The following is a 22588-nucleotide window of genomic DNA, read 5'->3' on the forward strand; positions in this document are numbered from 1 at the left end:
GAAACTACTGAAGTTCTTTCCTGCTGACAGATTTTTATACTTTGAGCGTTCCAACCCCACCTGTAGCTGCCCTGTTCACACTGAGGCCCTCATTTCCTTTACTCCTCCCAAACGTTCAGGAGGGCTCAAGAGGACCATGAAGGTAACTGGGGCTGGGCCCTGAGCAGAAGGCCGAGAGAGAGAACCTCAGTGAACCGGAGTCCTTGGCCCTTCAGAGTTGAGAAAGTAGGTGCGCCTGCGCTAAAACCACGGCTGCCAGGATCCTCACACGATCTTTCGCGGCCAAGTCTCTTCCTGTCCGAGGCCCCAGTCATCGGATTCGGTGGACCTGAAAAGCATGTGCAACAAAGCGTGATGATAATAAATTCTTGGAGCAAGAACAGGGGGTAGCTCTCTGGGAAATACAGTCCACGAAGGGGCGCGGGTCACAACCTGGCACCGAGACAGAGCTTTGACCAGGACCAGAACCCAGAGATTTCTGGGAAATGGAGTCCGGTGGGGCAGGGAGGCATGTGCGCATGACCGGAAGTTGCGTTATTCAGGCGCGTCCTCTTTGGCCGGGGAGCTGGGCCTGCGACCGCAGTGTGTAAGCTCGTGCAGGTGGCGGTATCCGGTAGCTTTTTCGCGTAGCCGGAAGCGGCTTTTTCTCTAGGTGTTCTGCTGAAGACCGAGTTGTCTGTTGCACCGCAGGCTCCTGAGCCGTGACCTGGCTGTGGCTGAGCAGACAGTGAAAGACCGGGCTGGACAGGCCCGACCCGGCTCAGCACCGCAGATTCAGACCCGGCCTTTGAGGGGAGAGGCCTGAGGGAAGAGCCAGAGCGGGGCTGGACCTTCAGTGAAGCGACGCTGACAGAGAACAGCTGGGAGGCGGTGGCGCTAGGTGGGACACAAATGCTGGAGGAAGGAGGTGAGAAGGACTGGTGGAGCGGTTTATGGCTTCCAGCTTGCCCGCTGATACTGCTGTGTGACCCGGGTGAGAACTCTGCAGTTATCCTTTCCACAAGTGCTTGAGTACGGTTTTTTTTTTTTTTTTTTTTTTTTATGGAGGTACTGGGGATTGAACCCAGGACCTCGTTCATGCTAAGCATGCGCTCTACCGATGAGCTATACACACCTCCGTGGGACGATCCTATTTTGAATAAAGAATCCCGGGGTCAGAAAGGTTGGAGGCGCTCAGGCCTGGATCATCTCTGAGTATCCTATCCCTTACTCCGATCTGTTGATGCACCCATGGCATTAGAAAGTAGAGAGAAATGGGCCCTGGCAATGAAAATGGGACGTACCGAGGGCCTTCTCTATTGCTTCTGATCTTCCAGCCTTTCTGGAAGCAGCCAGGGATGCTCGGAATGGGAGCCTGTTGGCTTTACCTGATAGTGAGGGCGGGTTCAACCCAGTTGGATTGTGAAATCGTGGAGGGTCCTGGGGATTTAGAATCGGGAGGCTAGGATTCCTGTTTAAGCTGTGAGATACCAGTCAGTTCTCTTAACCTGTGTTTGTTCGTGGAGGAGAAGGGAAAATAACGTTAACTACCTCGTTCACTTCTAAGAACTGTAAGCATCAAATAAAATGACGTTTTTGAAAGCACCTTGAACGCTTTACAGAACAGAACAAATGTGTGTGTGTAATCTTAACCACTGAGGCCCATCCTCCCCTAGATCAAGGGGTCCCTGAATTGGCCTATCAGTCTTCAGGTGCAAGTTCACATCCAGCATTTCGTGCTGTCTTCCCTCAGAGACCTGGGAACACAACCAGAATGGTTATCCTCCCCATATTACCAAAGAGGGATGTAAGTATAGTGGTTAGGTACAACTCAGTAACTTGAATCTGTACTAGGACCAGACCTGTTTACTTTTTTTGAATTATTTTTGAGGACTACACTACCTCTACTTTTTTCTTAAATTGAGATATAATTCACATGCTATGCTACAATGTTCACTTTTAAAGTATACAATCCAGTGGCTTTTAGTATATTCACAGAGTATGCAATCATCACCACTATTTAGTTCCAGGATATTTTCATCACCCCAAAAAGAAACTGGTATTACTCTCCATTCCCCCTTCCCCCTAGTCCCTGGCAACCATTAATCTACTTTCTGTCCCTATGAATTTGCCTATTCTGGACATTTCACAAAAATAGAATCATACAATATATGAGTCTGGCTTCTTTCACTTAGTGTAATGTTTCAGGGTTCATCCATGTTGTAACAGGAGGAATGTGCTTCATTCCTTTTTGTGGCTGAATGATATTCCATTATATGGGTTATACCATGTTTTCTCTATTCATCAGTTGATGGACATTTGGGCTATTATGAATAATGCTGTGAATATGCATGCACAAGTTTTTGTGTAGACATGTTTTCATTTCTCTCCGGTATATACCTAGGAGAGGAATTACTAAATAACTGGTAACTTTGGTAACTCTGTTTAACTTTCTGAGGAACTGCCAAACTTTTTTCCACGGTGGCTGAACCATTTTACGTTCCCAGTATGTGTGGGTTTCAGTTTCTCTGCATCTTCATCAGCACTTTTTTTCCCCATCTTTTTTATTTTAGCCATTTAGTGGGTGTGAAGTGGTATCTCATAATGGTTTGCTATGCATTTCTCCAGTGACTAGTGATGTTGAGCATCTTTCCTTATACTTATTGGCTGTTTGTATCTTGCTTAGAGAAATATCTATTCAAATCCACTGCCCATTTTTAAGTTGGGTTATTTGTCTTTCTTTGTTGAGTTTTTAATAGAATTCTTTATATATTTTGGATACTAGACCCTAGAATATATATGATTTGCAGATCTTTTCACTTTCTTGATACTGTCCTTTGAAGCACAAAGTTTTTAATTTTGATGAAATCCAATTTAGTTTTTCATTTTGCTTGTGCTTTTGATGTCATGTCTAGGAAACCCGTTGCCTAATCAGAGGTCATAAAGATTTCTATTTATATATTATTCTACGAGTTTTAGCTTTTTCATTTAAGTCTTTGATTCATTGTGAGGTTTTCTTTTTATATGATGCAAGGTAGGAGTTCAGCTTCATTCTTTTGCATGCAGATATACAGTTGTCCCAGCTATGTTTTTTTGAAATTTAATTTCTTGGCACTCTTGTTGAAAATCAATTGTCCATTAATCTGTGGGTTTATTTCTGGACTCTCAGTTCTTCTCCATTGATCTTTATACCTGTACCATATTTTTTTAATTACTATTGCTTTGTAGAAAGTTTTGACATCATGAATATGAGGCCTCCTGCTTTTGTTCTCCTTTTTCCAGATTGTTTGGCTATTCTGTATCCCTTCCATTTCCACATGAATTTTAGGATGAGCTTATAAGTTTTTGTTAAAAAAAAAAAAGCCAGCTGGGAATTTGATAGGGGTTGCATTGACTCTGTAAACTAATTTGGTGAGTATTGGAAAACAAGATTAATGTCTTCCAATCCATGAATGTGGGATGTCTTTCTATTTATTTAGATCTTCTGTAATTTCCTTTAACAATGTTTGGTAGTTTTCAGTGTGATGTCTTGCACTTCCTTTGTTCAATTTATTCCTAGGCATTTTATTCTTTTAATGCTCTTGTAAATGGAATTGTTTTCTTAATTTCATCTTTGGATTGTTCATTATTAGTGTATAGAAATACAACTGGAGAACTTTCAATCCTTTGCCCATTTTTAAGTGAGTTGTCTTTTTGTTATATATTCATGTCGTGTCCTGCAAACTTGTTTAGCTGTGATAGTTTTTCTGTGGATTCCTTAGGATTTTCTATATGCAAAACCATGCCATTCGTGAATAAGGTAGTTTAAATTCTTCCTTTCCAATCTGGATGCCTTCTGTTTGTTTGTTTGTTTTTTCCTAATTGCTCTGGCTAGAACATCCAGTATCATACTGAATAGAAATGGCAAAAGCACACATCCTTGTCTTGTTCCTGATCTTGGGGGGAAAGCATCAGTCTGCAGCTCTGAGTTTTTCGTAAATGCCTCTTATTGTGTTGAGGAAGTTCCCTTCTGTTCCTAGTTTATTGGGTATGTTTTATCATGAAAGGTGTCAAGTTTGTAAAATGGCCTTTTTGGTGTTTGTCGAGATAATCATGTGGGGTTTTTTCTTTTATATTAGTATCACATTTTATATCAATTGATTTTCATGTGCTGGACCAACCTTGCGTTTCTGGGATGAATCCCACTTGGTCATTACCTCTTGTTTTGATTAAGCAAATGTCTTAAATTTGCAGAGCCATTTTCTCCAAAGAACTAAGTAATTGGTAATAGTTGTAAGCTATATACGCACACGCTAGGCATTTTGTCAGCTGCTTTGTCTGTATTTAAATCTTCACAGCAACCTTACAAGGGATTATTATTCCCGTTTTACAGATCAGAAAAGTGAGGTCACATGATTTGCACACTGCTGGTAAGTGGTGGATCCGGAATACTTGAGAGTCTGTTACACTTTAATGCCTCCCTATGTCTGAGTGAATTGGTGGAACTTCCAAGGTAGGAAGAAGAATGGGAAACTTTTATCCCACTGCAGGTCTGCAGATTCAGCCTTAGTGAGCCCTGGAGCTTGTGATGTTGTTTGAGTGGTCTCTTCAGAGTGAGAAAGTAACACTTTCTAGCTTGGTGAGCTGTAGTTTTATGCCTCATTGGTTTCTTTCTCTTTTTCCAGAGCCACCATCTCCGGATCCTGCCCTTCCCCAAGAGGAAGGCACAGAAGAGGAAGGAATGGCAGCTGGTCTCGCAGCTGGGCCCCAAGTAAGTTAGAAATTTACTCTGAGAGGTAGCCGCTTTTTTTTTTTTTTCTTTTTTTAATATTAAGAGTGTTTTGGGTTTTTAATTACATAAGGAATTCATGTTCATTGTAGAAAACCTGAAAAATATGGACAATACACCCCCCCCAAAATCACCTTTAATCCCACAAAGAAATAACACTTAACATTTTGTATCCTTTCAGTCATTTTTTTTAATGTTTTCCTAAAATGGGTGTGTTTTGCTTTGTAACATCATTTTTATTTCCACTTAGTAGAATTTGATTAATATTTTCCCCATTTCATTAGGAGTATTCTACAGAATTATATCTAATAAATTCCATTGCACAGTCCTATGAGGGTAAGAACTATCTTTTTTTTTCTTTTTTTTTTTTTCCCCCTTGACTAGACTAGGTCTTGGTCTATTTTCACTTTTAGGAAGTCTGCACTTGAATTTCCTCATCAGTTCTACTCTTTTATTAAAATTTTTTCGTAGTTTTTTTGCTTCTGCTTTCCTTAGATTTATTTTTAAATTTATTTTTTTTTTATTGAGTTGAATCCCTAATTCATTTTCTTCCGTTTTGTTTATATATATTGAAAGGTTTTGCGAGGGTCTTTATTTTTTTAGATATGCCAAAATTGTGACTTTGGTTTCTTGTCTGCACAATCAGCTGGTCTGTGCTCCATGGAGATAAAGTTTGTGTCTCTTCTCAACACACAATATCCAGGTATTGTGTGATCGCAGGGTGTAGGGTTTGTCAGCTCTATTAGCTCAACTGTATTAAATTACTCATTTCTCTCATACTCTTTGTTTTGTATTAACTTTGTCAACAGCTGAGTTGTTTAACATCTCTCTTAACTATAATGTTTTAAATTTCTCCTTGTACTTCCTACAGTTTTTTCTTTATCAACTGTATATTTGTTATTTGGTTCATGACACTTGTATGTTCACAGTGGATTTTACTCTCTTAATTATTAAAAATTACCCAAATGTTTTACCCATTTCATGGTTTTTAAAAATGATGCTCTTTGTCCCATTTAATGCATTTCTCAATGTGAAAGATGGATTGGAAGGACAGGTAAAATTAGAATCAGGAGACTAGTTATAATCTGGGAAATGATGCTGGCTTAAAACAAGGCAGTGGCCAGGGGCATGGAGAGAAGGGGGTGAATGCTAGTGATAGTGAAGAGGGAGAATGAATAGGCAGTTGATTTGTGGGGAGCTGCAGGCAAGGGGACGATAACACCCAGGTGTCTGACAGGGACAACTAGGTGCGTGGAGGTGCCATTTCCTAAGCTGAAAACAGACAGAGACTTTCTCGCCTCCATGCCTTTGCTCATGATGCCTCCCCTACCTTGGATATCCTTCTCTGTCTCCATCTGAGGAACCTTTTCCTTCAAGGCCAGCTTGGTGATTTCCTTCTCTCTGTGGTCTTCCCTGATTGTCCTGCCCCTACCCTCCCTCTAGGATTCCTCTTCTGTTATCCTGGTTACTAGTCTGTCCATCTCTTTGACACATTATTACAGGTGGTTACATACGTGCCTGGCTCTCCTGCTGTACTGTGTGATGTCTGAGTTCATGTGAATATTTATCAAATGTTCTGAAAACATTTAATCATTCACATTTCTTTTCTAATTTGGAGCTGATTCCTTGTTGCATAAACTCACACATTCTAATTTTGCTTTTTCTATATTGGCTCTTTTAATTCCCAAGCACCTGTTAGTTTCTGCCCAAGTACTGCTCATATATATACATATTTTCTTCTGTTTGTATTTAAAGTCTGCCAGAATTATAAAGAAACAAGAGAGACTGTGTTTTATTTATTTTTGTGTGTCAATAGTCCAGTCTAGTGTTAGGCACAAAGGAAGTGATTAATAAAGGCTTTTCTGAAACTATCCTGAGTCCTTTCAAAGACCCTTTTTAGGCCTGCTTGGCAACACACCCGGAGCCCCAACCGCCCCACCCCATCACTTCCACCTCCCTTCTCGGGCCACTGGGCAAGAAGGAATGTGCTTGTTGTTCCAGGACTGCACGCCTTTCAGCAGTGTGGCTGTAGCATTTACCCAGGAAGGGTGGAGGCGCTCGGTCCCTGCTCTGAGGAACAGGTTCATGGAGGGGATACCAGAAGAGTCCAGAAACCTGGTCCTCCTGGGTAAGGAAACCATTTAAAATTCAAAATTTGCTCAAGTCTGAAAATCTGTGGCATTTCCCAGTGTTAAGTGATCCCAAATTGCTCTGATGCACCAGAGGGATAGTATTTATTCTTCCTCGTCCCCCATTGATAGGTCTCTGCATTCTGGGTTGGGAAATAGGCAGTTTCATTTTGTTCCCCCCAAAGCTGTGCCCTCCCCCATTTCTTACTTCCAAGGCAAGGTCCGGTAACCTCTAGGCCAGTTCCTCCATATTCACCAAGTTCCTAAATAGCTTGCTTTGTGGGCTTGCTTAACTCCCTGGCTTGACCCTTCCTTGAGGCTGTTTCTTCAGCTCTTTTCAGAAATGTTCTACCAAGACCTTGGTATCATATCTGTCTTAGTGCTGCGTCCCCTAGTGCCCGGCACCAAGTCATTGCTCAGTATTTGTTGAATGAGTGAAATGAATGCCCTATTTCCACTCCCGAGTTCTGGGTGGCTATTTGTACTTAGTACAAATCTCTAAAGCACATTTTTCCCCTTATAGGACTTCCAGTCTCCCAGCCTGTAATGAACTCCCAGTTGGAACAAAGGGAAGGCTCATGGATGCTGGAGAGAGAAGGCCTAAGGAGTACCTGTCCAGGTAAGTGCGCACACACTGAGCCAGTGAGTGTCTCGGGAGCAAGAGCCCTTCTGAACTGTGTTAGTGCATTTGATTATTTTAACAACTCGTGAGGGAAATATTATTATCCCCATTTTATAGTTGAGGAATATAAAGCTGAGAGGCTAACTCACTGGTTCAGAGCCTCACAGCTAGAAAGTGACATAGGGGTTTGAAGCAAGGTCAGACTCCAGTGCCCTCTCTTCCACGCCGTTTCCTCAGTCTCGCCAGGCTGGGAGGTGGAGCGCAGGTGGTAATGCTGGCTTCTGGGAGAATGAGGGTCCTCTTTGCTGGCCTAGCACACTCCCTGCTTCAGGTTACCTCACTGGGGGTGTCAGGTGCCCCCCCATACCCGTACCTCCAGCTGTGACACCTGCTGCTACTCCCCTTTCTGACTCCTTACTGGATTCTGCACCCCCACCCCTCCTCTTCACGGCCATGCCTCAACTTTCTGAAGGGCTGATACTAAGAAACCCGGGAAAGACAAAAGCAAGGGAAACCAGTGTGGGCCTCTTGCTACTCACCTTAGGTTGCTCATTTCACCCCCACCTTCATATTTCAGCCCTTGCACATGTGTGACTTCTGGCAGGGCCTGCGGTTTCAGCCACTTACAATATTTTGAAACTTAAAGCATCGGGTACAAATGAACTTAACAACTTTAAGGTGATGAAGTTTTAAATTTTTCCAAAAATACAGCCTAATGCTCCGTATTTTTAGTGACTATAATTATTGTTGCTGTAGGACAATGAAAACAAAGCCCCTGGCTTACTTTCTGCACAGGTCATCTGAACCCTCTTCTCCTTCCCATCCTGCCCTCTTTCTAAGCAGCCTGCCACCTGTTACCTCAGCCCGCGTTATGCCCAGGCACCGCGCGGACTTGCTGAAGTACTTCCCCTTACGGGGAGCCGCACCCTTCCTGCTGCTTCCTTCTCCCGAGGCCCCCCGCGTCCCCACGCACCATATTTGCTACACAGCGCCTTTTAACCTGAACCCACGGCCCTGGAACTTCAGAAATTGAATGCAGTGTTTTATGGCAATACTGCAGTTTTCTGGGGAAAGGTTTCATCACAGAGCAGTTCAAGATCCTAAAAAGGTTACTGAAGAAGATTCAAATCACCGTGTTATTAAAAATAGAAGTTGGGAACATGTTACCACCAAGGATCTGTGCTCTGAGGTATAGAGTGTTAGTGTGGAAGCAACTTTGGATATGGACCCATGAGAGACGTAGCCAGGTCCTAGCCTGCTATGCATTAATAACTACATGGATTCAGAGTAAACCACTAAGTTATGTGGTATCTGTTTCTATATCTAAAAAAATGTGGTTAACAAAACCTGTCTCATTTTATAAGTTATTATGTATGAAAAAAAAGTTGTCAGTGATGTAGAGCTGTATTAATTCTGTGATAGTGAAGTAGTTGGAGTTTTAAATTTGGCTATTAGAGTAACTTAAATACTTCTGTGGTGTTACATCTCTGCTCTGAGGCCCACAGAGCATCCTGGGCATCGCTGTGCCTCCATTGGCTGGTTTCAGGGCCCTCTCTCATTCCATCCCACTCCTCGCACAGTGACAGGCCCCAGTCTTTGAAGTGCCTTGCCCTCACTGCTTGGTACATTCCTGGCATTGTTTTAGCTACTGGAGGTGCATCAGAGAACATGATGTAGCCCCTGCTTACATCCTAGTGAGGAAAAGAAAGAAAATGAATAAACGGAACACCTGACACACTGCTAGACAGTGATGAGTGCTAGGGGGGTGGGAGTCCAGGTGGTGGCTGGCCACTCTAGATCGATGAATAGGAAAGACCACTTTGAGGAGGTGACATTGGAGCTGAGACCTGAAGGAAGAGAATGAGACAGGCATGTAAGGATCTGGAGGAGGAACATTCTGGGCCACAGCATGTGTTGAGGCTTTGAGTTGGGAATGAGCTTGGCTTGTGTTAGGATCATAAGCCCCTAGGACTCAGTAATCAAGGGATAGTAAGCAGGGCACAGATCATGTAAGGGTTCAGATTTTATTCAGATGGAAAGATAGGTAGCCATTGAAGGTTTTGAGCAAGGAAGGGACAATATTTGATTTGTGTTTGAAAAGATAACGTGGAGACTGGACTTTAAAGACTAGAAACAGGGAGACCAGTTAGGACATTCCAGTGAGATGATGGTGGCTGGTAAGGAGGAGTCAGGACTGACTTGGGTGTTAAAGCCAATAGGACTCGCTAGTGACCTGGACGTGAGGGACAGAGGCATTAAGGATGTCCCTGGCCTGAGCAGATGGATAGATGGGAAGACTGACAAAGACACTGGCTTGAAAGGGAAAGTCAGCAGTTCTGTTTTGGGTATACTTGGTTTGGGATATCAAACCTGGTAAGCAAGTTACCCAAAACCACACTGAGAATTGTGACTTAAGACAGCTTGAGGCACCCAGTACTTGGCAAAAGCACAGGAGAGGAGTGCATCTGAGGCAGAGGTTCAAGGTTGCAGTTTAGGAAAGGGAGCGAAGTGTGCTTATGTCTCTGAAAAGCCATCTGGTCATTATTTCTGGTTTAGAACAGAAGCGTTTGGGGAGAAGGGAGTGAAGCGTTGAACTTGTCTGCATAAGACCTCAGCCAGACTCCGTCAACCTTATGTATTTCAGTTCTATCTTCTTCCACCAAACAAATAAATTGCTCTTCTAAATTTTTTTCAGACTGGAAGATTGAGTCACCACCTGAGCAACACATTTCCAAAGAATCATTCCAAGACACAAGTGTAGAGCTGCCCCCTGCAGAGTCAGGTCACAGGAACAGTGAACTGGGGAAAAGCTGCAATCTGAGACCAGTACTTTCTCCGCAGCAGAAAGTTCCTACAGAAGTGAGACCCTGTAAACATGAAACACACACAGAGAGCCTCAGGAAGGATTTGGATATAATTACACCTCGCAGAGCGAAGCCGTACATGTGTAATGAATGCGGCAAAGCCTTCAGTTACTGTTCTTCCCTTTCTCAGCATCAGAAGAGCCACACTGGGGAGAAGCCGTATGAGTGCAGTGAATGCGGGAAGGCCTTCAGCCAGAGCTCCTCTCTTATTCAGCACCAGAGGATTCACACTGGAGAGAAACCTTTTAAGTGTAGCGAGTGTGGAAGGGCCTTCAGCCAGAACGCAAACCTCACAAAACACCAGCGAACTCACACCGGAGAAAAGCCCTACAAATGTAGTGAGTGTGAGAAAGCCTTCAGTGACTGTTCAGCACTTGTTCAGCATCAGAGAATTCACACTGGAGAGAAGCCTTATGAATGCAGCGACTGTGGGAAGGCCTTCCGACACAGTGCAAACCTCACAAACCACCAGAGGACTCACACAGGGGAGAAGCCCTACAAGTGCAGCGAGTGCGGGAAGGCCTTCAGCTACTGCGCAGCCTTTATTCAGCACCAGAGAATCCACACCGGGGAGAAGCCCTACAGGTGTAACGCGTGTGGGAAGGCCTTTAGCCAGAGCGCAAACCTCACAAACCATCAGAGGACTCACACAGGGGAGAAGCCCTACAAGTGCAGTGAGTGTGGAAAGGCCTTCAGCCAAAGTACAAACCTTATAATCCACCAAAAGACCCACACTGGGGAGAAGCCTTATAAATGTAATGAATGTGGGAAGTTCTTCAGTGAGAGCTCAGCCCTCATTCGACATCATATAATTCACACAGGCGAAAAACCCTACGAGTGCAATGAGTGTGGAAAAGCATTTAACCAGAGCTCATCCCTTAGTCAGCATCAGAGAATTCACACTGGTGTGAAGCCCTATGAATGCAGAGTGTGTGGGAAGGCCTTCAGGTGTAGTTCAGCCTTCATCAGACATCAGAGACTCCATGCTGGAGAGTAACTGGGAATATAACCAGAGTGGACTGGGGACATCTGACTTGAAGTCTGTAGCCCAGAGCCACAAGCAAAAGCACCTTTAATAAAATAGTCACCATTTTACATGTTGCATGTGGAAGGTCTCAGGTGCTAATTTCTCAACATCTTAAGCAAGCATAGACAGCTCAACTCCAATTACACCGTTGTAGTGTTTTATGTAGCAAGCAATCCAAAAACCTTGGTTTATAAGGAATGAGTGAAGGACTTGGCTCCTACTTAAAGGCCAGGTATTTTGGCAGCGGTCTGGCCCTAGTAATCTGCTTGCATGAAAGCTGTTACAAAAGGAGAATCAGGAACATGTATTCTCCACTGCAGGGCCACTAAGGTATCTGGGGGGAATTCAAGTGAGGAAGGGGATTCCAGGGCCAATTACACACTAGAATGGGGATGGGGGAGGAATACTCAAACCCTAATGCCAAATCTAGACACAGTTCACACAATCTGTGCAAGTGGTCTTTTCTAGTAAGGTACATACCTTTAAGTGGAGTCCCTAACAGAGGGCTGATGAGACTGGGGGAGCCTGGCGGCAGCCGTGCTCTCCCTGGCTCAGGCAGGTGGGTCATTTTCACTTTCCCCTCTTCCTGACAGCCAAGTATCTTTTATATCAAGCTCTTTATCCTGTTGGCTTGCTTCCTTTCTCTCCTGCACCCAACTGGTGTAGATCTTATCTCAGCACTTACAAACTCCTGTGTTCTTCCATGGCCTTTTGATTAGGTAAGCTTAATTTCAGACTTCCCAAGACTGGTCTACTGTAAAGGACACTGTTGGACACTTAATGGTCATCACCCAAGGTCTCTACCTTTGATTTCTTAGTTGACTTGCCCCACGTCCTGGAACCTTCCTCACTGCGGAGATCTCAGGTAGTCCTTTCCACTAAAGGCAGTTTACCAATGCTGCTTGCACCAGTATCAACTGAAAACCACCTCAAGAGACTTGACAAAATGGGAGCAAAAAAGTGACTTAATGCCAGGGAAATGACACTCTTGGGGAAGTCATTCTCAGCCTTTAGGGTGGGTGGTACTTCAGTGCCCAGGTGTTTCTGAGGTTCACTCATTGCACATCAAATAAGGTTAAAGTGAGTGATGAGCTCTAGAAAGTCAAAGTAAACTCTCCCACTAAGGGAAAGACAAGAGGCTTGGGAAAGGTGAATGCATCATTAAACAGTTACTGGTCTAAAACCAGTTCCGGGTAGGGCCAGACGCTGCTGTTAAGACGACAGGAGTAAACTTGAACCTCACTTTCACATTAACTCAGGATCAGTCAGACTCATAAGGTCTGGTCAGGTGCATCAGTGGTTCTGCATCTTAAGCTATGCACTGGACTGGATAGCAAAGCCCTGAATCATGGGCCCTGAGCCCTCAACCCACCAAATAATTAAATTTGGGGGTGAAAAGCTCCTTCCCCTTGTGTCTATGCTAAACTACAAGTTTTCTTTCTGACCAAGAATTTTTTCTAATGAGCTCCATGAGTGTGTACAAAAAGCAAACTTCCTTCCTAGGTCTTTTCTGAGCTAGTTCCATAACGAGTATAATCTGTTGTCCACAAGGAGCCTGTTACTCAGACTGCTGCTCCTTCCACAGGTTGTCACCTTGGCCCCAGTGACCATTTGACAACAAAGGCTAAGCTCCCCCAAGGAAAAGGTCACATCAAAAAGTCCATTGGTTGTCAAATAACCCTTTATTAAGTCATTTTCCTTTGTAGTTAACTCTGTGGGAAAGAAAAAAAATAACCCTCTCAGTAACAGACAAAGAAACTTTATCCCAACCCCACAGAGCATTTCTAGAACTTTCAACTTCTAATGTATCTCTGATACATTAAACGCCCACAAGCTTTCACCTTTTATTAAGTAAGCAAATGAAATCAGTGCAGAAGCCACGTACCGCCGGGCATTCCACCACACCACTGTTGATGTCCTCTATGATGTCGTGAGGGTGACGGCCATCAACATTGCAGCCCACAGACTGGGCAGTCCCCAGGATCTCCTTAATGGTTCCTGTAATGAAAAAAAAAGGCAGTGTCAGAGGGGCTGCCAGTTCCTCCTAATCCTCAGATACCTGTAGGGAAATACAAGGAGAGGATTAACTATTTCATGGCATAGTATCTCCAATCCCCTCATCCAAAATTCAGAGCTCCATTTAAAGGCTCTGAATGCAAAATGTCCATGGGTCCCTCGATACACCCAAATTAAACACACCCAACCCAAAACGATCTTCACAATCTTAAAACTATTCTTTCAAACCCAGAAGACACCAATTTCAGGCCTTACAAAGTCCCCTGTAAGTGGGAAAATGCTACTACTTAGCGAATTCATCTCGTATGACAATTACGGTGGCTCCATACTGTCCTGCTCTTACCAGAGAGCTCTCTAGCTAGAGACCGGTGACGCATCTGTCGGGCAATGTTGACAATCTCATCAAAAGTGATGTTTCCACTGTGCTTAACTGCGAAAAAGAAAAAAACAGCAAAAGCTTTGTCACCAGCTGAGGCCAGAGCAGACCACAATGTCCTCCCTCATCCATTTCTGGGCTGTTCCCATGCTTTCGGCACAGAGTCATCCACATGAAGAACAACCCTGTTTCCTAAGCTGGGGTTTAGTATCAGCTCACCACTGGATTGCACCAGCCAATAGAGAACTGATCAGGTGCAGTGGCGGGTGGCTAGGGACAAAAATCAAGTCTTTGCTAACCTTATACACAACAGACTATCTGTTACAAGGTGAAGTGACTGAGGTGTCCATCGAGTCTGTCAACCAGCTAAGAAGCCGACTTTCCTGATTACTGCTCAGCTTTCTGTTTCTTCACCCTGCCTACTCACATTTCCCTCCTGCAAGCACCAAGTGCGATCTGTCCCACACCACGGCTTGGGGAGAGCCACATGGCAGTTCTCTGGCAGTGCCTGGCTCTGTAACAACTTGAAATCAAATACCTGTACCATCCCTAGGTTTCATTCAAGGGAGCACATGCAGTTGTATATCAAACACAGGGTACACAATGCCACTCATAAATTATCAGGGAAAAAGCCACTCACTGTTTTTCTGCTTCTTTCTGTCTCTTGGGGGTTCCTTGAGGGCTTTGATGATCAGGGCAGAAGCAGAAGGTACCACCTCAATCTGCAGAAGAGAGTCTCAATGTGAATGAGCCATACCCCACTGTCCAATGAGATCAATGCACCTTGGCTCTCAGAGACCATGGGCCAGACACTGGATTTACTGTACATGAAGTTAATTTTCACAACCCGAGACGTCCTTCGTCAGGAGACATAAGTGATTTGCCCAGTGTCTCAAAAGTGAAAAGTTAATACTTGGCTCATGATCTCAAAACCTTCCCCACAAATGAAATTACTCTTAGCTCACCACAAGTGGCAGGTGGCCTTGTCAGCAAAAACTTTCTACCCAGGAATCCCAGAGGGTTGCTACCTCTGCCCTCCCTCAAACCAAGTACCTGGGCCTGTCTGTTCTGAATGGTCAGTTTCACTGTAATCCTCAGACCCTTCCAATCACCAGTCGCCTTGGCAATGTCATCACCAACTTTTTTTGGAGACTGTCAAGATAAAAGGTATATAGTCAACACTGTGCCCTAAATCAAACCAATCTGAAAATCTGCCCAGTCCTCACTTGGCAGCACCAGGAAGGCTTCTAAAACACACCTAACTGTGCCTATCCAACCAAGGCATGGCTATTCACTGTAATATAAATTGGAAAAATGAGGCTGGGGCTGAAGTTTGTCCAGGGCTGTAAACTGCAGACTCAAGACCACAATGGACCCCAAGTCCCTTACCTACCCATCCCCTCTCCTAAGGGCCTATGTGGTAATGTAGGGATTTTCAACCCTTTTACATTCAAATCACCTGGGGACCTTTAAAGACACCAGGTTCCTGTGTCTGACTAATCCAAATTTATCTGTGGGGATGGGGCTGGACATCTGCTGCCTTACAATTCCCCAAACAGGAGAGATGTCCAGTGAGTGCCAGCTGAGCTAAGGGCCAAGGAAGAGTTAAGACTCTGGTTAAGCAAAACTTGTGGGAGAGTGTTTGGGACAGGAAACTACTGCCCAAGGAATAATGGCATGATACTCAAAGTTCAGGGGTGGGTATAACTCAGTGGTAGAGATCATGCTTAGCATGCATGAGGTCCTAGGTTCAATTCCCAGCACTTCCATTAAAAAAATATTTCTTTAAAGAAAAAGAAGGAAGTTCAATGAAAAGTATAAAATGGAGGGGGAGGCTGGTAAATAAGGCTGATCATAAGATAAAGCCGGTCATATTAACAAATATGTTCCAAGTTAATACAGGCTACCCTAACGTTACCAAGATCCTCACGTCACACCTTATTTAATCCTCCCAACAGCCATATGCCCATTTCCCTAGGAAACATGTTAAGCAGGCTGCGCAGTGTCACTAAGCTATTCTTGACTTCAAAAACCTCCCCTATCTCGCCCCTCAGGTAGACTGGTAGGCTAAGAGAAGCAGTTAGCAAATGTTGAAAAGTTACAGGTTCAAGGTACTAGGTTCCATTTTCATAAATAGCCTTTCTACAGCAGCTCGTGTCATTCAGTGGCTCCGAGGTCTGAACGGGGAGGGCGATCTCCCGATGTCAACGGCACCTCAGACGATCGTGTGTGTACAAGCCGAGTCTAAGTCTGCTCTCATGCTAGAGACGCCCCTCCAGGAGGAACTTACCAGACCCAGAGGACCGATCTTTGGAGCCAAGGCAGATGTGGCACCGACTTCTCCACCGGTGCACCTCAGGTATACTGGGAGAAAGAAAAATCAGCAGCTCCATAAGAACCCTAAGTCACAGTCCTCACTCCGCACCTTTCCGGGCCTGGCCACACCACCTTTTGCCTCTTTTCAGAACGCTCCAAGAGCCTCAGCGGGGAGCGAGGCAGCCCCCCCCACCACCACCACAAAGTGTGGACGGCTCCAAGCACCACGTGGGACAGCGGCCTTTGGTTTGGCCACGGCTGCCCAGGCCCACAACGGGCCGGCGTGGAGGCAGCCCGACAGCGAGTTAACCCAGCCTAAAGGAAGCGCCTGGGGAAAAAAAACCTTACCCTAAGGCGTGCGGGCTGCAAAGGCGCCACAGGTCGTCCGGTCCTCCCTCCCCATTTACACGTGGGGAAGCTGAGGCCCAGAAAGAGCAAGAGACTCGGCCAGGGCCGCACAGCGCCCTGAACGCAGCACCAGAAGGACGTGCCTCTAAGAGGCAGCGGCTCTAAAGCCCGACGTAGGAAAGGAAAATGCGGCGGGGGCCAAAAGCCAGGCGGAATGCGAGGAGGGATGCTCCATCCCGTAGCCCCGGCCACATCTAAAGCACGCACCGACTTTGATCTCGTTGGGGTCGAACTTAGGCGGCATGGTGGAGGCGGCTGGTGTCGGATGAACCCGGATTCGGGACGACCGAAGAAAGTTGCACCTCGCCCTCCTCCGAGCCAAAAGTCGAAAGGCCGGAAGAAAGGGCAGTTACGCCGGATATAGGCCTGAAAGCGCGGCTCTCGCGATAACTGCCGTCTCCGCCCAGCCTCAGAGACGCCCTTGTTGCCATATTGCTTGTGGGCAGGCACCTGAGGCTGACGGTTGGAGAACCCGGCATCGCGGTGAGCTGTGACTAGGGGCTCGGAAGGTGGGGTTTGGGGCAGTTCTTCCGGGAAAGACAGACAACAGAGGGCTTCTCCTGAGATCCCAGGCCCCGCTGGTCACCATTCTCCCTTGTGGTGAGGGTCACCCCATAGTCCCTGTCACCCAGTCCCGGAGCCCCGCCCCTCTCCTGAGGGTCCGCACCCGCATTCCAAGACCCCACGGCCACAGCGATCCCCAGACTCCCTCATGATGTGCGCATTTTCACTATCAAAACAATTTTACTCGAGTCTAAACGCGGTCCAACTCAATTCTAAGATTCTGCAGTCCTCGATCTCAGACTTCGTCATCCTGGTCTGCATGACTTTCTGAGATTCTGAGTTTCGGTCCTGAGTTCCTGCATTTGGAGACCACACTCCGGCTCCGCGAGGCCTGTGCCGGGGGATCTGCCACCCCGCGTCCATGACCAAGCCCTACGAGTAATCTGCCTGCCTTCGGGTCCACCCAGGGGAACGAACGTCAGGGTCCTGACTGTCCGCAAAGCAAGGTTGGGCACTGACCACTCCAGCCACGGAAGAATAGGTGTGGCTCTTCCGATCTGGGCTGGACGTCAGGGGAGGGGATGGATGAAGGGTGGACATCCGGGAACCGATCAGGAAGAGCTGATCTTCCAAGAGGGTAGGAGGAGGGATGGCCATTGGGGAGGATGTGGGGAGAGCAATTGGGAAAGAGGTGAGGGAGGGTTACTCATTGTGGAGCAGAAGGATAAGAGCTGGTCATCTGGAAGAGATGAGGGAGGGCGGTTTTTAAATTATTCCTCACCCTTGCAGACAGATAGGGTGATAAAAGGGACTTGAGCCAACTCTGCAGGCTTGGCCAGCTCCCCAGACAGCCCACGCCCCTGTTGGTGGAGACCTGTGATCTCTACCCCTCCCCCTGAGGACTGGGTGTCTGTCTTCTTGAACTGCATATGGTCCCAGCCCCTTTCTCCCTAGCTCCTTAAATTGTAGTAAGCCCTGAATAAACGTTAGTTAGATGTATGGTGCTGTGTGGCTAACATTTACTGGACACTTATTATGTGCCAAGTACTGTGCTACAGGCTTTACATACATGAGATCACTGGATCCAAATAGAAGCAGGTGTTGGTAACAGTATTACTCACACTTTACAGATGAGGAAACTGAGGCTCAGAGAGGTGAACCAAGGAGACACGGTTGGTGGGTGGCAGACCTGAGATTCAAAACCAGTTGAACAAAAAAAAAGAAAAAGAAAGAAAAAAATTATATTTCATCCCAAAGCCGATGCAGTTAACCATGCTTCCCTGTATGATTGCTTCCTGGCCTATTAATGTCCTGTATCAAGTGCTGATATTTTCCAGTACTGGAGAGGCAGTGAGCACCTATCTTCTGAGTTCAGGACAGTGTACTTAGTGTGTGCTAAGTTTTTTAAGCACCAAGGAGTTGGGCAGATTCCACAGGATCAGGACTTGAAAGAGCTGAGGTCCAGACTGGTTTTGCTACGATCCAGGCTGTACGACCAGATCCCTGAACTTGACAAGCATCAGCTTCCGTAACTATAAACAGGGCTGTGTGAAAATCAAATGAAATAATAACTGTGAGAGTGGTAAGGTGCCTGAGGATTGCTTTCGAATTTTTATTTAGCTGAGAAATCTCTTTGGTTATGATGTAGTTGCGTTCCTCAAGGTCGAGGTCAGGGCTGGCTAAAGCCAGGCAGTATTTGGTATGCTGATGCCACTCTAATAGTGGTTCCGAAGCTAGAAGTGATTGTCTGTGACAGTCCTCAAAGAGCATCCTTGGAAAGGACCTGAGGACACTTCTCCAGATCAATCCCCTTGTCTAATGTGGAAAAGAGAATGGGAAGGGGTATACCAGGGTCTCACAGTGCATCAGGGGCAAATGTGTGCTCAAACCCGGGTCACCTGGCTTGCCGTGTGCTCTTTCCACATCCTGCTGCTTATTGTGTCATCAACAAAGAACAGAGAGTTTTGAGCACATGCTGTACCAGGCTCAGGGCACAGTGTGACAGTTGAGATGGACACAGCCCCTGCTTCCAAGGAACTTACAGTCCAGCAGATCGGCTACATGCTCTGTGTTACTGTGCTACCTGTCCTGGGTGTCGGGGGGCTGTGACAGATTCCCCAGGCCCTAACTTCTCCCCTGTGCCCTAGTGCTGTGAAGATTGCTCTAGGAAAAAGGAAGGATGCCCCTCTTCTTCCGGAAGCGGAAACCCAGTGAGGAGGCTCGGAAACGCCTGGAGTACCAGATGTGTCTGGTGAGGGAAAATGGGTTTCCTTTGAGTCCATCCCCATCTCCACCTCTGCCCCAGGGAACAGGACTCCACACTGCACTTCCCCTCCATAGACTGATCACATTTGTCATTACTTGCTTATCTCTCTTCCCTGCTGGACCTCAAGCCCCGTTAAAGCAGAGATCATTGGTCCACTTGCAGAATGGACTAGCTGAACCGGATAGTGTCTGTGATCCCTTAAAGCTCCTTAATCCTGTGTTTCTTTGCCTGGTTTGCCCACTCTGCAAGAATGTTTTGCTTGAACACTTTTTAAAAATTCTTTTTATCCTTAGGCAAAAGAAGCTGGGGCAGATGACATTCTTGATATCTCTAAATGTGAGCTCTCAGAGGTAAACTGGGGTGGTGTTCCGGCTCTGAATCTTTATCTGCCCTTCTTTCTTGGATCACATGCCCCTGGGAAAGACAGGTGTGTCTTGGGGCTTTTAAAAGGCTGATCAAGAGCTATTTCCTTAGATTTTGGTTCTTTTCCAAAGAATTGAGATGCTCTTATGGCCTCAAGATAGTCTTCAAGAGTCAAAGAGTCTAGAAAGTGTACCCACAGATTCCTAAGACACTGGGAGAGCCTGGGATTCTCCAGCCTTTGCAAAGCACCAGAGATCTTTCTCTTGCCCCTCAAAGTGTCCATGAGGGGATGGGATGGGTGGGCTAGGGCCGGGCAGCGCAGTCAGCCGACAGCTGATTGGGAGGGAGGGCTGATCACCTGAAGCAGCATCCCTCCCAGCCTCCCCCAGGCTTAGCGCCCGTTCACCTCCCGCCCCGTCTCTCCCTCGCGTGTGTGCCACTCAGAAAACAAGTTTAAAACTGCCAGGAAGGGAGGTACTGACTCTTCTTTATCTTATCTTAGATTCCATTTGGGGCTTTTGCAACATGCAAAGTTCTTCAGAAGAAGGTGAGACGAATCTTCATTTTCAGAGAATTATTTACTGTGTGTGTGCATGTTTGAAATCAGGTGGGAATTCTAGGAGTTGTCTTCCTGGCATAGACATCCCCCTTCTCTCTGAATCGCACCCTCTCAGCCTGCAGTAGGCGTGTTCACAGGAGAGCAGGCTTTGGCGTCAGACACCTCTGGGTCCCATCCTGGCTTTGCCCCTCCTGACTTGGGCAACTTCCTTAGACTCTTACATCTCAGTTTCTTCATCTATGAAATGAAGACATTCGTAGATCTTTGCTTGCAGAGCTATTGTGAGAATTAAATGAGTGACAGTTATGTAGGTAGAGACAGAGATAAAAATGCGCTGAGTGTAAGGCCTGCCACATAGTAGACACTGAGTAACCTCATTGTTAATAATAAAAACTACACTCATTTTATTCTGGCCACCCAGGGGAGATCCGAACGAGTGATTTTTCAGAAAGGCATTGCAACCTTAAATGCAGATAGATGAGAGTATTCTAAATGAAACATCTAAATGAAGGAAGGAAAAATGTGTTCCCTACCAACAGAGTAGTGAGCTCTTTGACACCAGAAGTATCCACACAGGGGTCGATGCCTAACAAAAATAGAAATAGACAACTTGGAATGAGCACTGGACCACATGCCAGCCCTAGGCTAAGTGCTTTTTATCAGTTAGCTTGTTAACCATCAGTGGCAGCCCTTGGAGGCAGAAATGTATTGTTCTCTATTTTCTATGTGAGGATGCTGCAGCTGAGGGAGGTTAAGATCAGGACAGCTACAGGAGATCCCTTCTTGGGATGGAAGGTAGAATTAGACCTCTAAGGTCCCTTTCACCCTGAAATTCCAGATTTTAAGGTCACCTGAGTCCACATTTGGAGGTCCTGTGATTCTGAACTGCATCCCTCGCTATGATTGTAAGAGGGGAGAACGGGGCGGGGCGGGGCCACCGAGCGCCCTGTGCTGAGCTGTCTGCCCTGCCTCCAGCCTTGCCTGCCTGCTACTCTTCTTCAGCCTAACACACTGAAACTCTTTTCCACACAGGTGTTGATTGTCCACACGAATCACCTCACTTCCCTGCTTCCTAAATCCTGCAGCCTCCTGAGTCTGGCAACCATCAAGGTACGGGGGCCCTTCTCCCAGGCATCAGGGACTCCGCATGGTGTTTCAGGTGGCAGCCAGACATCTCCACTCCTTTCACATCTCCTCTGCCAACATTTATTCCAGACGTGCCTAATGTCAGAGTGAACCTGGGGTTTGATCAGCGTGGTTTATTGGGCACCTTATCTGTGCTTTGTGCAGAGTGGGATTGCAGAGAGAAGCAGCCACAGGCCCTGCCCTCAGAGAGCTTACCCACTAGGTGGCAAGGCAAACCATAAGCTCGTAGCAAGTGAGCTAGCAGAGAACAGGGAGTCTGAGGGGCCCAAACAAGAAGGAACAGAAGAGACGCCAGGCATTCTATGATCAGTGTGAAAGCTTAGTGACCTGGGGCAACTCCCCCCTGACCATCATCTCCCCCAGGTCAGAGCCTGGGACGTATTCACAGTATAGGTGAGCGTGACCCCAGGACTATTCTACGTGAACATGAGCTGTGACAGTGGGTGTCCTGTCCACACTAGGAGAAATGACTGCCAGCACATGTATCAAAGTGTTTTTTATAGTTAACAACTGGTACGTAGGTCTTAGGGGTAGTTTTTACTTCTCTTTGCTGTTCTGGTCCACCAGGCGTTATTTATACAATCAGGAAAAAAGGTAACATTTAAAAAACTTTATATTTGTGTATATTTATATTTTTTATATATGCATGTTATATCTGCATATGCATGCATATATATATCCTATGCCTTTTTTGTTCATTTTTATTGTAAAAAACATTAGCAAATACTGTTAAGCATAAGGAAAAACAGTTTCACATTCTTAAGAACCATTATCAGTATTTTATATTGATATATTACATATTATATATTTGGTAGTTTTTTCTATGCTATGTTTATACTATAAGTTTTTCTTTTTAACATTTGAATATCTGTGCATTCTGTTTTGTAACATACTGTTTTCACTCAAGAGTAAAAACAAATATTTGATGGAAAAGGATGAAATGGCATATTTTTAGAAAGGAAATGAGTGGAGTGGTCACTTAGTTGGGGAGGAAGGTCTGGGTGCTCTTTGTTTCAACACCAGAGGCCTGAGGGCGCCCCACCCCCACCATGCCCTTGTCTCTCAGAGCCTCAAATCCCAGGGGCTTTCTCAGTTGGTGACTTTCAGGTGTTAAACTTGTTTTCCTCCCACAGGTTCTGGATCTTCATGATAATCAGCTGGCAGCCCTTCCTGACGATATAGGGCAGCTGACAGCCCTCCAGGTATGGCTGCAGGAAACAGAAAGCCCCCCTCTGACTCCCTACA

At 45.8% G+C, this 22588-nt stretch overlaps 3 protein-coding genes and 1 non-coding gene across 10 annotated transcripts in view; 2 read left to right on the forward strand and 2 right to left on the reverse strand.

Annotated features, from left to right (window-relative positions):
- The first annotated feature begins 554 nt into the window (after positions 1–554).
- ZNF79 (zinc finger protein 79) lies at positions 555–11466 on the forward strand. 5 transcript variants are annotated; one of them, XM_064490535.1, is made up of 6 exons: positions 555–973; positions 4352–4388; positions 4644–4729; positions 6749–6875; positions 7400–7495; positions 10194–11466. In XM_064490535.1, exons 3-6 carry the CDS (start codon positions 4700–4702, stop codon positions 11357–11359), a joined length of 1419 nt encoding a protein of 472 aa, XP_064346605.1. In that variant the 5' UTR covers positions 555–973; positions 4352–4388; positions 4644–4699; the 3' UTR covers positions 11360–11466. The 5 variants fall into 5 exon arrangements, with proteins under 5 accessions (XP_064346605.1, XP_031306358.1, XP_064346606.1 ...); XM_031450498.2 differs by having other exon boundaries at positions 555–907; XM_064490536.1 differs by lacking the exon at positions 6749–6875.
- Positions 11467–13052: 1586 nt separating this feature from the next.
- On the reverse strand, positions 13053–16855 carry RPL12 (ribosomal protein L12). Its single transcript, XM_010984317.3, has 7 exons — positions 16713–16855; positions 16072–16145; positions 14835–14933; positions 14422–14503; positions 13749–13835; positions 13275–13387; positions 13053–13101 (listed from the first exon to the last, which is right to left on the reverse strand). Exons 1-7 carry the CDS (start codon positions 16747–16749, stop codon positions 13096–13098), a joined length of 498 nt encoding a protein of 165 aa, XP_010982619.1. The 5' UTR covers positions 16750–16855; the 3' UTR covers positions 13053–13095.
- Positions 13919–14048, reverse strand: LOC116152834 (small nucleolar RNA SNORA65). The gene has a single exon (XR_004136538.1). It is a non-coding gene; the product is annotated as a small nucleolar RNA SNORA65 (small nucleolar RNA).
- A 62-nt stretch (positions 16856–16917) lies between the features above and the next one.
- The window catches only part of LRSAM1 (leucine rich repeat and sterile alpha motif containing 1), a 36025-nt gene continuing 30354 nt past the window's right edge, over positions 16918–22588 (forward strand). For 2 of the 3 annotated variants that reach the window (XM_010984316.3, XM_064490537.1), the window contains exons 1-7: positions 16918–16988; positions 17287–17515; positions 19157–19260; positions 19569–19625; positions 20141–20185; positions 21230–21307; positions 22477–22545. In XM_010984316.3, the coding sequence (XP_010982618.1) occupies positions 19189–19260; positions 19569–19625; positions 20141–20185; positions 21230–21307; positions 22477–22545 (321 nt within the window). In that variant the 5' untranslated portion in view covers positions 16918–16988; positions 17287–17515; positions 19157–19188. The remainder of the gene's footprint in view (positions 16989–17286; positions 17516–19156; positions 19261–19568; positions 19626–20140; positions 20186–21229; positions 21308–22476; positions 22546–22588) is intronic. The other variant, XM_031450499.2, reaches the window with a different exon arrangement.

This window comes from Camelus dromedarius, chromosome 10 (genome assembly GCF_036321535.1).
Source record: "Camelus dromedarius isolate mCamDro1 chromosome 10, mCamDro1.pat, whole genome shotgun sequence".
Lineage (NCBI taxonomy): Eukaryota > Metazoa > Chordata > Mammalia > Artiodactyla > Camelidae > Camelus > Camelus dromedarius.